This window comes from Rhopalosiphum maidis, chromosome 3, assembly GCF_003676215.2.
Source record: "Rhopalosiphum maidis isolate BTI-1 chromosome 3, ASM367621v3, whole genome shotgun sequence".
Taxonomy (NCBI): domain Eukaryota; kingdom Metazoa; phylum Arthropoda; class Insecta; order Hemiptera; family Aphididae; genus Rhopalosiphum; species Rhopalosiphum maidis.
Genome location: NC_040879.1, coordinates 53,629,782 through 53,649,181, shown reverse-complemented (window position 1 = coordinate 53,649,181; position 19,400 = coordinate 53,629,782). Strand labels below are relative to the sequence as shown.

The 19,400-nt window shown below is 25.3% G+C and overlaps 2 protein-coding genes across 2 annotated transcripts; one reads left to right on the top strand and one right to left on the bottom strand.

Moving 5' to 3' along the window:
* The first annotated feature begins 3,811 nt into the window (after positions 1 to 3,811).
* On the top strand, positions 3,812 to 14,146 carry LOC113556970 (condensin complex subunit 2-like). The gene is made up of 12 exons (XM_026962218.1): positions 3,812 to 4,179; positions 5,551 to 5,664; positions 7,629 to 7,736; positions 7,816 to 7,986; positions 8,075 to 8,351; positions 8,423 to 8,629; positions 8,831 to 9,001; positions 9,106 to 9,373; positions 9,656 to 9,755; positions 12,857 to 12,985; positions 13,376 to 13,480; positions 13,547 to 14,146. Exons 1-12 carry the CDS (start codon positions 4,156 to 4,158, stop codon positions 13,760 to 13,762), a joined length of 1,890 nt encoding a protein of 629 aa, XP_026818019.1. The 5' UTR covers positions 3,812 to 4,155; the 3' UTR covers positions 13,763 to 14,146.
* A 1,971-nt stretch (positions 14,147 to 16,117) lies between these two features.
* On the bottom strand, positions 16,118 to 19,156 carry LOC113557185 (transcription initiation factor IIA subunit 2). Its single transcript, XM_026962551.2, has 4 exons — positions 18,867 to 19,156; positions 18,674 to 18,778; positions 16,522 to 16,651; positions 16,118 to 16,448 (listed from the first exon to the last, which is right to left on the bottom strand). The coding sequence occupies exons 1-4, from the start codon at positions 18,936 to 18,938 to the stop codon at positions 16,417 to 16,419; spliced, it is 339 nt and encodes a 112-aa protein (XP_026818352.1). The 5' UTR covers positions 18,939 to 19,156; the 3' UTR covers positions 16,118 to 16,416.
* Positions 19,157 to 19,400: the final 244 nt, after the last annotated feature.

The window sequence follows — 19,400 nt, the reverse complement described above, 5'->3', positions numbered from 1 at the left end:
AATCGTAAAATTCACATTCATATTCATTTTTATAAGAATTTTATATTAATAGTTTGTTTATAATCTGTAAATCATAGGTAGTTCGATATATTCTTATTAATTTATTATCATTTAAATTCACTATTTTCAATTTTGCACACAAATGTTAAATTATTAAGACATAATTTATAAGTTTTTAATATACCTCCATAATTTTTACAACTATACAACAGTCAACAATATAGTGCAACCTTTATATGCATTGGTATATTACAGATAGTTATTGAATATGAATACAGATTGATTATAAATTTATAATTTAGAGTCAAAAGAAATTTAATTTGTATTACAATTAAAAATCAACCATCAAATTATCATCGTGACAGTGCATAATAAATGGGTAGTTAAGTCGTACTATATATACATACAAATAGTTAAACCTACATTAAATACTGTATAATTATAATACTTTTTGACAGATCTATTGTATTATTTTAACGTTTATACGAACTGTTCCGTCGTTAATAATTTTGTTGAAGCATTTTTCGTTTGATCAATGACATCAACAACCTACAATCTACGACGTACCAATAGGTGTGTCTTAAATAAGTGATCTATTTTTTAAATATCTTTCTCGAATAAGTCAGTTATGTTTCTACTTTCAACGTATGAGACTTCAATAGCATATAATATAATATTATAGTTTAGTAACTATACCTACATGGCTACATAATCTATTTTCGAAGCGTATAATATGCATATTGTATATGAATAATGGTAAAATATCTAACACTGCTGTCTGTTGTTATAGAATAAATGCTATGTACATAGACTTATAATATTAACATAATTTCGAAGGTACTATAGGTACTCGATAAATTAAACTATAATTATTAAATGGAATAATATAAGATAAATCATTAATAATTTGGTAGGGATATATATTTAGCCATTTAGGTAGGAGTAATTTACCGTGTTACACAACTGTACAAGAAGACTACTTTTAAATGTTAAGCAGAACAATGAATATATTTATTTTCAATGCTTTAGAGTTTAGATTCTGACCAAAGCGATGAATGTACTTATTTTACAATGTGTTTTTTTTTGTATTTATGTTATACTCAAAAAGTAGTCGAAATAATGCTTTGATTTTCAATTTTGAGGGTGGTTTCTAAGGCTTACATATATTTAATAATCAGTATACAATTTTTTTTATAGACATTTCAAAATTATATTTTACAAAATTAAATATTTAAGTGAAGATTAACATTATTGACTTCGACTATTTTAATTATATTGTTCTAATTGATGATAAAAAAGTTTTTTTTTCAAACATGCTGTTTTGTAATAGATACTTATAAGTTATAATAATTAATAGCCTTAACCTTGGTGCTCATAAATATCTATAATATAGGAGATTTCTCATTGTCAGAAAAAAGAGACAAACAAGATTGCACAATATTATAAAAAATGAGGTACCTAATACTAAATGTATAAAGTATTTATTAAATTATTTTAGGTAATCATTATTGTTTAGTTAATTATCAACATTAAAAGTAACATATTATACAAGAACAGTATAGATTTTAAAGATTCAGTTTCAAAGAAATTCAGCTAATGAGTATGTGTGTAAAGTTATCATTATTTTTAAAAGTTTAAATACATTTTGACTTATCAGTTATCGCAACTACTTAATCAATTTTCCAGTAAGCTCAATTCTATCATTACAATTATCACAAGTTTATACTAAGTTATATTATTTTTAGACTATTTTGTAATCTACAAAACAAAATGTTGTAAGTAGGTCTATCCAACAAAACTTAAGGCGTTTTTAAACTTTTCCATAATATTTTATCAAAGAAACAATTATATAAGTAAAGAATCTAAATTATATTTAAAAAAAAAACACGAATTTCAGAAATGTTATGAAAAATAAAAAGTAAATAAATATAGATATATTGCAGTCATTTCAGGAATTTAGTTTGCTGGCATATGATTTGAATCTTATACAATTATAGATGTAAGCTAAGTTTTGTAGAGGAGATCTACTTATAATATTTTATCTTTTAAGGTACGGTTTTCCTGCAGCGTCAAAGAGTGGAACAGCACGGCATCATGACGCCATGTCTAGACGCTTACCCATGTCCAGACCGGTAGTTGACGCTAGATGCTGCATCTGGACACTGCAAGGAAACCGTACCTTTAGATTTCAAAATGGGACAACAAATTAATATGCTACATTATTACTAGTAGTAGAAGCAATAACAGAAATTAAATTTACCAAAAAAATTGTATAAGTTGTCTCTACAACGGCATAACCAATAAGTACCAAAAATATATTTAACACAATGTGTTAAACACATTTATTGTCGTTATTAAAGTAGTATGTTCTTGAAAAATTAAAATATACTTTTTTTATAAGTAATCATTATGAACAAGTCCAGTGGAAGACACAAACTGCTGTAAAATCTTGCAAATAAATCTGTGATACAATTTAATTCCCTACAAAAAAATAAATAAAAAATTATAGTTCATGTCTAGGCATCAATATTAATTAATGGTTCAAATAAATATCTACCTAATTTAAATGTATTGGAAACTAATATAACTACTATAATATTAATATTATATACATTATATTCCATTTGGCCCACTTTCCATAGTTAATTTACAGCCATTTAGTCTAATATTAAGATTATCATCAAAAAATTTTTTAATGAAACCAGTTATAGGTAGATCTTCTATAATTATGATAATCATAGTTATTATTGCAATAATTTTTCTCAGAAATAATCAGAAATCTAAATAAATATTATTAATGTGTCACAATTTTTACAATGTAAAGCTGCAAAATAAGTATATTTATTCGTTTATTAAAAATACTCGCAGGCAATGAATAATGATGAAATAATAATATAATTTATGTATATATATTATACATAAATAAAAAAATGTATAAGGTTGGTATTATGAGAAAGAGTGAGATAGTTTAACATTAGCAATCCACTTTATCTTTCCAAAAGCCAAATTAGTAGAATAGTTTGTACTAGTTTGTATTCAAACATAAAATGGATAGTACCTACTAACATGAAGAAAAAGAAGGAACTTTGTAATTAATGCAACAAAAAAGACAGAGTCTATTCTACCCTGAAAAAAACTTGTTAAGAAAAACTAAATTTGCTTGCAAGTTAGAATTTTCTATCAGCTAATGAGTAAGTTGTAAACACATAAGAACTGGAGAATAATCAGGCAGACGGTATATTTTTAATAAATATCCAGTAAAATAAAAAACCTACGTTGAATGCGCTCTAAGAGATAGCTATTGTAATTGTATGTGAGCCCCACTTTATAGACTTAATTGGCGCAACTAATTTATATTGAACACAAATACAAGAATTTTTAGTGTCTTACAACAAGATGATTTTATACATATATTTGTGTATAAAATGTTAATTTCGAGTCAAAAACCGTGCCTAAATACCGTGTTTCCTGCATGTTTAAGCTTAGCTTAGAACGCTAGAGATCCATAAAAAATTATTTAATAACATTGTAATCTGAAACGAATGAGAAAAACTATTAACAGTAGTACATTCATTAATAACATTTCATCCTTCAAAATGAAATATTATCGTACCACTACGTAGGTAAAAAGTTATAACTGTTATCATTATTATCTAAAAACCTTGTATGGAGGCAAGCCACTGACTATTAATCCGCATATTATAGTGTGTAGGTCAGTAGTTATATACTATAACCATGGTTGAATATTGAAATACTATTATCACAATACTTCTCACTAATCACAGTAAACACAAAACGAATTCTTCCTGCCGGTTAGCGTTAACGGACGCTTTAAAGCCAAGACCGGACAATAAATGTTAACAGACAAGCAATATTAAATTATTTTCCAACGGCAGTGACGCTTGCGATAGCTCGTAATAAATATCGTTATTGTTTAATGTTTTTTAACTTTAAAGGTTTACCGAGAGTTTTGCCTAATTTTTATTTCGAAAAACGTTGAACAAACAACACTATTACGTTTCTTATTTCGTGCTTACGTAACTGTTTCTTTGTGTTTCTTTTATTTGTATCGTATAAACGGTTTTTGTTTCCAAAATATAATACTGAAATTAATTAATTCGGTCTCTATTCTCAAGTGTTGTTTAACTATACAAAATGGAAATAGACCCCAGTACATCGGTATGTTTATGGTCGATTAAGAAGACGCTTCACCCGCATGCGTTGTCTCCGTCTTATAAACTTACAATATAGTAAAAACCGGGCAAGAACTACTTAGGTTGTAGTCCTAGTTAGCAAACCAAGTTTACCACTAAAAATAAGAGATTTTAGACTGTGCAACATAGTTTTTATTTTTTCGATATCAGAACTATAAAAAAAGTTATTCAAGTTTAAAAAATATAAAAATAATGGATTTTGAAACGATAAGAACTTTTTTTGTATATTAGTGATTAAAAAACTAAAAACAATGTTGCACAACCAATATTTACTTTTTATATTGTGAAAATTGGGTTGTTTAACTTCAGCCCTAGTGGTTCTTACCTGTGTGAAACAGTTTTTACTATGTTTGTTCTTTCAAGACGGAGACAACACATGCGGATAAATTAACTCCTAAAAGGACATCGCACCTGCTTGTGTTGTCTCCGTCTTATTAACACATAGCATACCAAAATATATGTACAACAGTTCCAATTTTATGTGTTTAGCTTAAATATTAGAGTTTAATGACCCATTAATCAAACTTAAAGTATAGAACATTATATATGTTTTCTCGTTGAATTTTTATTGTATTTTAATTTTTAAACAAGTTATGAGTATGTAAAATATTTATGTTTAAAAATGCTCATGATTCACTTAAAATTAAAGTGTTGTGAAAAACTAACTATAGAACACAAAAAATATTCTTATATTTAAGTTTGATATAAGCTTATTTCACTGTAATATTTAAGAGAACGTCGCACTTGCCATCCACATGTGTTGTCTCCGTCTTACTCACATACAACATAGACAAAACGCTTTTACACAGTCTGAGTAAAACTCATTCAATTTTGGTTTTAGAGTAAATATACCCATTATAAAATAAAACGATGAAAATATTAAGGAGGGCAAGTCGATAAGTTTTTTTTCATTATTCTCAGTATAACATTCATTACAGTATTGTTTAGAAATGTGAAAATTTAAAAAATGTTAAAAAACCTTTTACTTTGCAATATTTTAATTTTTTAAGAAAAACTTATCGTCTTGTCCTCCAAAATATTATCATCTTTTAATTTTATAGTAAGTATATTATTTACTCTAGAACCAAAATTGAGCGAATTCTACTCTGACTGTGTAATTGCGTTTTGTCTATGTCGTACGTGTTTAAGATGGAGACAATACATATAGGTGCGATGTCCTCTTAAGCTAAACACAAAACTTAAACTGCTGAACATACATTTTGGTACAATATACATTAGTAAGACAGAAAAAACACGTGCTAGTATGACATCCTTTGAATATTGTTTTTAAGCTTAAAATTAATAAATTGATTACATTTTATTATAATTCTTATAGATTTCATATATCCAATCTGATTCATCAGACGATGATGATAACCACCATGCAAACTTATCTACTGAAGAAATATGTCATAAGATTAAAACATTTCGTAATTTATGTTTTGGAAACGTAAGTATAATTATTATAAATGTATTATAAAATGTAAATATTAACTTTTAACCCATGTCCATACCAAGGAAAGACTTCCATTGACCAAAACTATTTGTTGCCCATTTTACTGACAAAATATACAGCAAGTATCTATTCAAATAATAATATGCACTCTAATAAGTATTAACCTAATTGTTTGCATATTACACACTCTTATAAATAAGTGTATTCATATGTTATAAGATAAAGTATAATTTAATAACTGTTAGGCATTAGGTAACGCTGCTTCTGGCTGCAATTAATTAGTATAAATATATGATCACCAAATAACTATTCTACTTTTAAAAAATGTCTAATGTATAATAAATTCTTTAATAAAGATATTTTGTTGACACATGGTAGGCAATATAATCTTATTTATGCTAGGTGATTATTTTATTGAAGAATATTTATTATTTTATAAACTAACAGTCAAAGTTTTTAAAATTATATTTTTATACAAATGTCAGTCATTGAAAAACCATAATGGCAATTGAAAAAATCGGTTTTTTATTATTATTATTTTTTAAGTGGCTAATTTATTTGAATAACAATTTACATTTTTAATTTTTTAGGATGAGTAATTTATGACATAAATTATAAGTACATATTTAAATTTTAGAGGACCAAAATTTTGTTATGTATTCCAAACCACTCATTTACATTTATAACACTTATAAAGTACAATTTTAAGCTAAGTGGTTGACCCTAGTAGAATTTGGCTATTTAAAAATCCACAATCTATCTAGTAGACACTAATGGATAGATAAAATAGCTCTAGTCAAATTGGAATTTCTAGTTTAGAATTATATGATTTTTACATACACAAGACAATTACAAGTGTATTGATAAATTGTAAGTCATTGGTATAAATCTTATGAACAAGTCACACAATTAAGATTTTAATAAAATTCATTTATATTTTAGCTTATAGAACGTTACATTGAAACATTAAAAAAACTTTTTATCATTTCCTCCATCTATTCTATGAGAATTATTTCTGCTTTGAATAAATAACTTAACTTAAAAATATATGTGGTCATTCGTAAAAAATTAAAACTAAAAATTATATTGATAAAAATAACTAAAGAAAAAAATGTTTCAAATATCAACAACTAATAGTTATTAAAATAATTACTACTAATGCGCTTATACAAAAATACATAATGGTTTTATGACATGCAATATCTTCAATAGGTTTTTCTATACACATTTATAACAGTTATAAAAAAAATGTTAAAAGTAACTTCTTGTGTCAAAGTGTCATTTCTTGATAAAAGGCATTTGTAAAGAAATAGTGAATAATTATCAGCACAACAAGTAGTTTAGTTGAAAGATAATTTTTGGGTAATATTAAGGCTTGCAGCTTACAAATTGAGTTTAATTTCCTTTACAATTTAGCAAAATTACACTTATAATTCACTATAAAATATTACAGTTAAACTTACTAATTATTAAGTTAAAAGGACATGATGCCCATTTAAGAGGTGTTTCTCCTAAACAATATACAGCATAATATTAGTGTTTAGCAGAGTCCATTTTATATTATAATTTTCATTAAGTATTCATGTAAATTTAACAACAAGAATATATCTGTTTTCTGTCATAGATTTTTTTCACCTTATTAATTTTTAAGTGAGTTGAACACTTTTAAATTCAAATACTTAACATAGTATTTATAATTTGTTTTACAATTAAAAATATAACATACTAAATTGAAAATATTCTTACTTTTAATTTTGACAATAAATATATTTACTGAAATATTAAAATTTATCATACAAAATCAACTCAGCTGATTTGCTAAATTATATATTTGTAAAATGGTGGTGTCACACTTGTTGCGAGCATTATAGCAAATTTAATAATTATTAATTAAAAGAATTATTGCTCATTAGTCATTACAAACTAAAAATTAACTTTTTTTTAAATTTATTTTTTAGAAAATAAATGTTTCCAATGCATTTGACATTGATATGATCGGATATTTTTACTCTTGGTTGGAGAAAAAGAAAACCTCAATCTTTGAGGAACATAATGATGTTACATCTGTAAGAAGTTTACAAATTGTTTTTATTTAAAGTTAGATTTTAATTGTATTAATTTATAATAATTTTATTTATATGTTAGTTCCAAGAGATCAGTGACTATCTAGAAGCTTCGGCAAAAGTCTATTCTTATCGTGTTGACAATTTATCAGAAACAACTAGTAAATTAGTTGAGCAATTTAAATCCATGAATTACAACAAAAATATAGCAAAAATAGATGATAATAATGCTCCTAAAATTCAAAAATCAAGGGTAAATATCAAAATTTAATTACTGTTAATTTAAAATTATGTACATAATTATTATTTTTAAATAAATAAATAATTTCTATGGACTTTAGAGACAAAAAATGATGCTGACTACATCTGATAAATTAAGACGTAAACCAAATGAAAATGAAAGTTCTGTCAATCCAGCTTTAATAAATCATAGGATTTCTAGCTTTAATTGTAATGAATTATTTTCAACTAATCGTCCATCTCACCATCTTAATTCATTGTACTTCAATAAATCGTTGGCAGAAGAAATGAAAACTTCTAAAGACGAAAAAAAAGAATATGATGAAAAAAAAAATGATGAAACGATAAAAGTTGATAAAAGTTTTTTTCATATGATGGGTATTTCAATTATCTATGAACATTTTTCACTGTTAGATTTAGTTAGAAAATAATATAATTATTTTTTATAGATGAAATTTCCAAAGGAGCTATCTGCCCTGAATTTAAAGGTTTTGTAGCTGAACATGACAAAGTTGAAAATTCAAATGACGATCAATTGAATGGTATTGAGTATCGCTTTGATCCTACTAATTATCAAAATACTTGTGATGACTCTATATGTATTGATCCAGATAATAATGAACCAGATAATAATGAACCAGATAATAATGAACTTGGTACATGTATATGATAATTACTTAAAGGCCCATGGATACCTTTGTTTTTCTTTTATAAGAATGTATATAAATAAACATTTTTTATACACTTCTTAAAAGTAAATTAAACTTATAATTTGTAATATTCATTATTATCAGATATCCAAGGGCTAAAATGTTTCACTTGAAAATAATTATATGTATAAATTTATTATATTTAAGATTCCTATTCAAATGATAAAAATACAACAGTACTTGATGGACTTTTGGAATGTATTGATAATGTTGATAGAGACTATAGCTTTTTTAATCCTAAACTTCTTGCTAATTGGAAAGGACCAAAAGCCTGGAAAGCTCAAGCAATGATGAAAGCATTAAAATCGTGCACTCCAAGTAATATGAAAAAAATAAACTTGTATATAATAAAATTGAATTTCTTTAAATTACTTACAATATCTATGATAAAATGATTATTTAATTTTTGTTTTTATTTATAGCTGAACGAAAAGATATTATTTCAAACACTGATGATAATATTGATGACATCATACAGACAAATATTAAACAACCTAAATCTTGTAAAAAACGAAATAAAGTTAAGAATGATAAAATTCAAATAGATTGGTTAGATATGAGCCAAATAACTGAAACATTGAAAAAAAAAGTTCTAAGTAAAGAAAAAATATTACCTCGTACACTACAAAAGTGGGATCCACTTGACAATATATCTGATACACAATCAATTGTTGTCGATATTAAATATAAGTAAGCAATTCTAAAGGCAATTATTTTCTTTTAACTGCATTACTATAACTAATGTAGCCTCAAATTATATAATTAAGGATACATTTAAAAAACTAATAATCTGCTCAAGAGTTAATGATTTTTAATGTTTGTTTTATTTTATTTATGTAAAATAAAACACATATGTATTTTATAATTATTACTACTTATAAAAATTTAATGGTATGCAATAATTTATTATGTTATAAAAATAATTTTTTTATTAGCCCATGTATAATTCATTATTTTTTATTTAAATTAAAGGTTTCATTTTTTACAATATGTTGAAATTAAACCAGATTGGTGGCTGCATTACAAAACTCTAGAAGAGGACAATCATTCTGAGGCTTCAAATTCCTATGAGGTAGAAATTAAAATTGTATAGTAAAATATAATACGTTGTACCTAGATATCCGGCCCGACTGGTCAATGCGCATATGCTCATAGCATTAATACCATTATATAAAGGCTTGTTTTATTGTTCTGTAATTTAATATTTCTAACTTTTACTATGACAGAAGTACTGATGCCCTAAACGACTGAAAATAGAAAATAAATACTCATACATTTATCTGTTTGTGTTAGCATGTTTTCCTCTTTCTATACACACCACATATTATATACTTAATATAGTAGTACTTTAATTCTTCTGATACATTAGCTGCTTTTATATCTAGATTGCTAGATGATTTGCCTAGATTCTACTGTTTTACAATCATGGACAGAAAAGTCTACAATGTTTGTATACTTATACATTTTAAGCATACATTCAAAATCTTGGAAATGTACTTAACTCGTCACCTAACTTCTTCACAAAAAAACATTAAAAATAACTTACAAGTCACAAACTAACATAAATACATTATAACATATGCATTATTTCATAGATGTTAAAATTAAAATATAATAAACATTTCGTAGACAATTAAATTTTGACAAATATAAATTTTAAATTCTAATGCCAGATTGCATGAACTTTTACTAAACGTTTAACGAGCCGTTAGCGTCCAAACAAATGATTACAGTTTTATTCATTTATTAAACAATCTTTAAACGTTCAATAGTTTTATTGGGCTGTTAAAATAAAGGTTACCAGCTCATTAAACTAATAGGCCGATTTCTGCTCTTTAAATTTTAATCATTCAATAATTCTACAGTTATCACGTATATGTATCAGTAGTGGATACATCGTATAGACCTTGTAGTACTTTATCTGAGATAAGCTTAAACTTCTACACCAGTGGTGCCCGACCTGTGGCCTGCGAAGGTATTCTGTGTGGCCAGTCACAAATTTATAAATCGGTTTTTTTTCATTTGTTGATATACTGATCATTGTACTTTTATATTTGGTGGCCTGCTTGGAGATGATTGTTTATCAAAGAGGCACGCCGAACAAAAAAGGTTGGGCGTCACTATTCTACACAAATCTTAGTATCATGTTTAATACTAATATATTTTTATTGTACAATTTTTGCACCCCAAACGCATCTGTAAAAATATTTAATGGTTTGATAAAACTATTCATTAAATATATTTAAAGTTCGGTTTCATGGAACCCGGCATAAATATTCCGATAATAAAAAATATTCAGATTGTATATACATTAAGAGCCTTGGTAACATATTTATACTCACTTCTAATAAAACCCATATAAATAAATAAACATAAAAAATTTCAGCTTAGTAAAAACTTTTTTAATAAAAGTTCAAATTATTTAAACAATTTTTTTTAAATAAACTAAAAAATATTGAGCTTATATAGTTAAAACTAAGTTACATATCTACACACATTGTATTTCTTCTATTATATTAGAAAAATATTCAATTAATTAATTTATTATTGTTAAAATACTCTCATGATATTTATACACTTATAAAATTAAAAAAAATTCAAGTAATATTAAAAAGACACATTTTATGTTAATATGAGTTATATTATGTTAAATTTGTTTTAATTTTTAAAAGACATCTGATATTACTATTCCATTTTAAAAATAAGTACTATTAAGGTACTGAATAGGTCTATTCAGTATTTTATAAATTTTCTTCTGTAGTATTCATTTAAGAATGTTTTTTTTTAACTATATTATGATTAAGGCTGGGATTTTAATGCCCTTTAAAATCCCAATAAATACAAAAATGATTTGAAAAAATCAAAAAATACATTAGAAAAATGTCTATAACATTTATTTATAATAGCTAAAAAATATTTTAAATTCAACTTTATTATTAAATGATAAACCTCATACTAAATCATAGATAATTATAACAAGTATGGCTGGCGTGAGTTGCCACGGATTTCATTATCGATTTTATTGTTCTAACAGATCATTACACTGGGAAGGACTCTTTTCCTAGATAAGAAACAATTTCATCTATTTTTAGCGTATACATATCTTATAAATTCATAATAAAATTTTGATTTCGAACTTAAGATCCAAAAACCCAAAAATGATCTAAAACCCCTTTTACTGTTTGTTATAATAAATTATATCAATTATAAAATAGTTAAATAGTAAAATTTATTTGACTTTTTAAGTTTTTTTTAACTAACTACAAATGATTACATAAATTTTAATTATTTTGTTAATATCATTCCTCTTATTTTTATTTTGTTAATCTTCATAAACTTCCTCACTTTGACCTTACTTTGACCCAAATCAAAAATATTGTAAGGGCCATCATCAATAAAATGGTTGGTAATTATTGCATTTATAAAAATTATTAATTTTTATTAACAAAAAAATATTATTTAATTGATTTTAATTTCAATCATTAAACATACAGTTCAAGTTAACTAATGTAACATAAATCACCCAGATCATGCTTGTACAAGACTGAAAGTACTTAATGGTCTTCACCTCATTGTCACTTTGATCTCGTGTAACTTAAATGGGTAGCTCTTGCAAGACTAGTAGTTAGTAAAAATCAACCTGATATGAAAAATGGATGATTTTAAATCTAGTTCCATAAACTAGAAAATAAGTAATATTGGTGAGTACAATTATCGATTAGTTACTAATGTCAGATATATTATAGAAAATATTACAAATTTATCATACTTATCTTGTTGAGCCTAAACTTTATAGTTTGAAATATGTATTGTTTTACAAATTTTATTCTAAAGTTAAACAATTTATTTCGACTAATAATTTGATAATTTTACTTTATTTTTAAAAGTAATTTAATTAACTTGTATTTTTGGACCAAATGTATAAATTGAATTAGTATTATAGTATTAACGCCATGGGCGCATGTGGAATGTGCATTAATCAGTCTGGTATAAAATATTAACATGGTTAGTCCATGTACACATTATCTAAACGGGCATCCAGGTATCTAGATTATGAAGTATTATAGAAAATATAATTCCTAAATTGTATTCCTTATACGTACATAGAAAATCTCTATAAATTTCTTAGGAAAGATATAATTTGTTTTAATGTATGAATATAATTATTTTTAGAATATCAATGATTGTGACGAAGACATTGAACAACCTATGGAAATTGATTGTGAAGACTCTGAACAGTTAAATAATATAACTCATGGAAAAAATTATGAAAAATTGGCCACCATAGATGTATCTGAAGAGGTAATTTATAAAATATTTATGCAGTAGCGTAACTAAAAGATCAGAGGGTTTGAACACACCTAGGCTCATTATATCATCTTTAATAATGATGTATTCCTAAAATGTTATGAAACCTTAGGATTGGCGGAACAATCTCAAAGATTCCGCCAGATTTATGTGATTATTGAGAAACTAATTAAATATTATATTTGGATTATTTATATTGTTAAAAATTATTATTTTATATAATTTATATAAAAAAAGTGGGAGTTCTACAAAACACAAACAATTTTTCAAGGGTGCCGTGACCGTAAAAGTTTGGGAACTGCTGATGTAAACATCATAAATATAATATATTTCCAATCTCTAATTATAATTGTTCAGTTTAAATTAATTTTTTTTTTTTTCTAGTTGAACCCCAATGCTGATATTATAGCCGACATTAAAACTGAATCGAGAATGGATATAGCAGAATTAAAAAAAGAAATATCTAATATTATTGATGAAGAATGTGTAGTAAGTATCTATAGTTCTATACAATGATGTTTAATGTTTTATTTATAATCTTAATTATTTTCAAAGGAAACTGACAACAGCAGTGAATGGAGTTTAAAATTATCGTTTTTTAACTTGTTATTAAAATTACGAATTAATGAACGAGATGGACTTTCAATACCTATTGTATATGTTGGCTTACTTCATTTAGCAAATGAACGAGGTTTGAAATTATTCCAAGAACATTGTACCATAAATGATATGGAAGAAACTTTTATTGCCAAACCAATGAAAAAAAATTAAATGTATTTTATGATTGGAAAACCATTTGATTATTCTTATTTTATATTTTTCGACTGTTGTTTAATAACTTTTTTAAATTATGCTTTCCTTTTTTATTTTTTTTATTTGAAAAAAGTTAGCATTAAATGTATAATTAAAAAATATTTAATATATAAGTAAACTAATACAAAATCATCATTTATTGCTCAATATTTTGATTTAAATTAAATTTATTAATGGTACATTGTGGCAGGAGGAGGTGGAAATAAGTATTTGTTTTCTGCATTCGTGCTCCACCAGTGACACAATTCCAAAATCCAAAAGTTTCATAATACTGTATTTAATTTAGGATATAATGATGTTATTTCATGTTTATTTAAAAATTTTAAACATTTGTTCTAACATGTAATATTAATGTATTTAAAAAAAAAATCATGAAAATATTAATTTTAATTCTACTGTTAAATAAACTATTAAATTTAATATAAATGTATTTATTTATCTGATTGCACGTTCTTAGCTCTTCAATATGCTAATAATAATATACTGTTGGTTTCTAAAATAATTTTAGTTTAGAGTCCATAGTTCCCATTAAATTATATAATGTAGAGTTGAATATTATGTTATTTAACTTGTAGATGATGTGTTATTAACATTTTGTTACTTATTTTTAATACACTGAATGTGTATTAAATAATACATTTAATAATTCATTTATTATATATTTATAAAATTATTTAACCAACATTCATGTTTTTGTTAACAAACATCAAATGATAAAAGTAATGGGATAAAATTAACCATATAAATATATACACTATTTAGAATGAGATCGTACCTCGGCGGCAATCAGCTTTTGTCGAGCAGCAGTCAGGCAGTCAGACAACACCTGTTTGTCCACCCAACCAAGTCAACTATCTGCAGGTCTGCTGTGTAGTAAAGCCATGCCCATGCGCACAAGCTGGCCGCCGAGGTACGATCTCATTCCGAATAGAGTATACACTAGTACAAATGAGATGAAATTAAATAAAAGCTTACTTAATTTATGCTCATCATAGTTTAAAATTATTGGTATAAGTATTTATCAATTTGTATATACTACAGTATTAACTATTTTTTATCTTATAGAAATGTTAATTATGTTTAATATAAATTTTATTTTGTTTTATTAGACGTGCACATAGAAGCAATTTCAATTTTTAACTTGAAGGGGCTTTACAAATTTAATTGAACAAAACCTGACGGGAGCCCCCATACTACTGTTCAAATCCTAATATATTTATCTCACACACTTTCCTACATTTTTAATAATATATCTATTACTAAAATGAAAAATATTTTAATTAAACCAAATAACAACATTTAGGTACTTAACATATATATTTATATATATATATATATTACTTACATGTAATATATTAATATATAAACTTAAGAAAATAATTTCTTCAAACAACAATTACTGTATTGTGTAGATTAAATAATTAATAAAGGATTTAATATTTCAATTAAAATACAAATTTTTGGAGGGACTAAGTACCTACAAGCCTCCTCCTCCCACAAATTTCTTCTATGGGCGTAAAAGTACTAGACCTACTCCAAAAAGGTTATCCATAAACCAAAAATAACTTTGCAAACAAAATAGACAAAAAGGTCGATGTAAGTTTGATTTTGATGTTTTCAACAATTTTTAGATTTTCATTGAGTGAAAGTAACACATTTTTCAGTAAAAAAGTTTAATAGAATGACTAATAAAGCTAAATCATATTTTATATTCCTATTTTCAAACACAGGTATTACATTTATTATAGACTTTACAGTGCTTTCATTTAAAGATAAAAGTACTGTTTTCGTAAAATTTAAATTAACAGCATAATATTATACCGCATCTAGCCTAGTTACCCATTGTGTAAGTATATGGTGTGGAGACAATAGAAGTTCAGGAAATAGTTCTCAGAATTTCAACACGCGACTAGGATTTTTTTATCAATATTATTCTATTTTCTTCTTAACCATCACTAAAATATGCCATAATACATGTATTTTAGGTATTAATAGTTGAAATATACAAAAATATGCAAAATAAAATAATCATTATTTTTTTCATCATGACGTAATTCTGTGTACACAACTAAAGCAGTCATCAGAATTTGCAAAAATAAATTTAACAATGCATATAAGTTATAGCTCTGTAATAAGGTAGGTCAAATTAATTTTTGCCAAAAACAAATTGCATATTAATATATTATATTACATAGGTAATATTATTTCATGCATTAATAGCTATTGCTAACTTATAAGTTAATATTGTAACACAGGTGTAAATAGGTCAAATTAAATTAATAATGACATAAATTGGTCAAAATTATTTAAATATTTTAAAATTGTAATACTAAATTTATTTTTATCATAAGTATAAATTTTAAAATTAACTATTTCATTTTTAATTTGTTAAATCAATTAATTTTAAAAATTTATTTGAAATACTAAATGCAAAAGACAAATTCACTATGTTCTATAGCAGTTTCGTTTCAGCTAATTAAATTAAATTCAAAAATGTAGATAATACAGGAAAAATAAGTACATCAACAATGTTATATAAGTACATCAACAATATTTTGTGAGCATAAAAATTAAAAATAATAGTAATAATAGTAACTTTTAAACAGTCAATATTAATTTTTCTTTGAATTTTCATCAGTTACACCTGAAAATGTTAAATTGATTATTAATAAGATAATAAATTGTATTAATTAGTAAAATAAGGTTAAAATGTTTACTTTTTCCGTCACATGCAACAATTTTCAATTTTTCTACTTTAGCCATTTCTTGTGTTTCTTTAAACTCAACATCACTTAACATAAATGTCCAAACATTATCACAAAATCTATAAGTGTCCATTTTTCCAGCCTAGAATACCAAATAAAACAAATTTTTTAATTAAAAAAATGTTAACAATCTCAAAATCAAATTTTTTAAGCTAGCTTTTGATAGTTATATACAGTGCCATCATCTTCAAAAAAATTAGCAAAAAAAAAAATAAAATTATTATTTAAGTTAAATGCGGTTTCTAAATAATAATTTAAAAATTTGATATTAAATCAAAAAATTAACATTGAAGAAATGTTAAAAAATAGTAATTATAATCAAATCATTTGTTTATTTGTTAACTTTTAAAGTAAACTTTAATCAACAATATTTATGTTTATTACACTTAAAAATTAAAAGTTACTTGGTTTTATGGTCTATCAGGGTCGGCCTGATTAGGGCCGAAGTGGCTGAGGGCAAAGATTCCTGCTTGGGCCCTTGCCGTATTATAGTTCCTGGGACCTTGTACTGTGTTACCCAAAAATACAGTATACAATTATTGAGCGTCAGAAAATAATTCCTGCCTGGGCCCTCGGGTACCCAGGCCGACCCTGTGGTCTATCAAAATCATGTACATATTTTTATTACTATTGTTTAAATTTTAATTTAGTAGTTGTTACTGTTTAACAAGATATGCATATAAAATATGAATTAATTGTTTAGGGAAGTATAATTGATACAAGATGCTATTTTTATTAATTGTAATAATATAAAAAGAACTAGTAAGTAAATACGAGATTTTTATTTTACACAATTATATGGGTACCCCAAATAATTGTTAAATGTTATGTGAAATAATTAAAACAATTTTATCTGCTGCTTTAATTTTATTGGTGCAATGTACTAAAGTGGTATTTATTCTACAATTATTAATTTTGATTATTTCTACACTCGACAACCAATTCAGAAATATCAATAATTCTTGAAACAATGTGAAATTACATATTCTCTGATATTAAAAAGTGGTGACGATTTGGTTACAACATACTTCTGTACTAACTAAAAAAAATTTTCCACATCAACTAATGCAATGAGGGCATACTTCATAAAGTATCTTTAAAGTATCTCTAATTATTTTATATTCTTAATCAATGATTTTTTCTGGATATTTATACAAATTTTTCTTTAGCTAGATTTCCTATGTGACTTCATGTATCTTCAATAATGCATAGGGTCATCTAACAAAGGCATATTTCGGATGTCTTATCAATTGAACAAAAAAATAAATTTGCAGCAATATAAGTTAAATTATTTTTCAAATTAATATTTTCAAAACAAATTATTAGTTACTTAGATAAATATTTTTCATGATTAAAAATCAACAAAAATTTCAGAATTAATTAAAAATTATTAAAATATTTATAAAATATGAAAGTTTGTAAAAAAAAATCCAGCTTATTTAAATTAGAATGATAAATAATAATAATAAATAATAAATAATACACATTTTTAAACAGATTAAAAATATTTCATTCCAATAAAAGTATGTATTTACAGTGAAATTTGTTCCCTTATAATGAATATCACTAGAAAAACTGAATAGTATATTTTACAAATATTTCAATCATTAAGATCATACGTTTTGACTTACATACATACAATATAGTAAATACTAAATTTGCATTTAATAAAATTCATTGCGTTGTTAAATTTAATATAAGAGCACTATCTATCAAAAAAAAAAAAAAGGTAAGAATATCATGATTAAACGTTGGATTTTTTCTATATTTTGATTTTTAAGCAAGACGAGTAAATAAAATATTACAAATTGATAATAGTCAAATATATTTTATCTTATGTATAGCGTTATATGTTTTATTATAACATCATAACAACTTTGACAAAATTTGATATCAAAATGATCAGTAAAACTATTATGAAAATAATTGGATATCTACAATATATAAAATACAGAATTTACCATTTACTAATCGACTCTCCAACTTTAACGATAAAATCCATATGGAAGTATTTGCATTATTAGCGCTTATACAGTTATACTTATTATCGTATGATATGTGTTATTGATTTTCAGTTCTTTACTTCAACCCTTAAACAATTTACCTTAAATGTAATTTTAGACTTGACTCGTGTGGCCAATGAATTGTTTACTGACTTATCGAACTGCAGCAGGATTTTCATGCCGAGAGCAGGTGTTATTTGACCATACTGAAACATCAAAATGAACATTTTAAATATGTTAGATAATAATACGTTAGCGAGCGGTCCACAATATTGACTACGAAGAATGCATTACTTGAATCATTTCGTCAATGCTCTCTTGGAGAGTATTCCCCAGAGTCGTGTTTCTGTACAGCTGATAAGACATATTTGCGTGAAATAACGGGTTTCAAATGTTTCGATGATCGGAAAAAAGTGGTGTAAGTCGACGGACGATGATTCAAAGACGTGACATCGATACTCGACGATTGATCGGAGTTACCGACAAGGCGACAACTAAAACGTCTACAACCCGTGTGTGGCGTCGACCCGAACTTATATCGAATCAACAGCTCACACTCGCGCTTGGTTAATCACTACTAATAGGTAAGCGTTACAGATAACGTTTAAATGGCCTGCGGTTCATTTGGTCCACAACCACTGTGGTTCGTACTTTGTGGACCGTATTTTCGTGGTTATATTATTATAGTCGAATTTGCAGTAAAAAAAATGCAAAGCATTAAAAATCAATCATAAATGCTTAGTTATTTATTTAAAATAAAAAATACATTTACCTAATATCTATGCGTAATTTTAGGATTTCTCTACCGTTTACTTTTTGGTAGTTTCA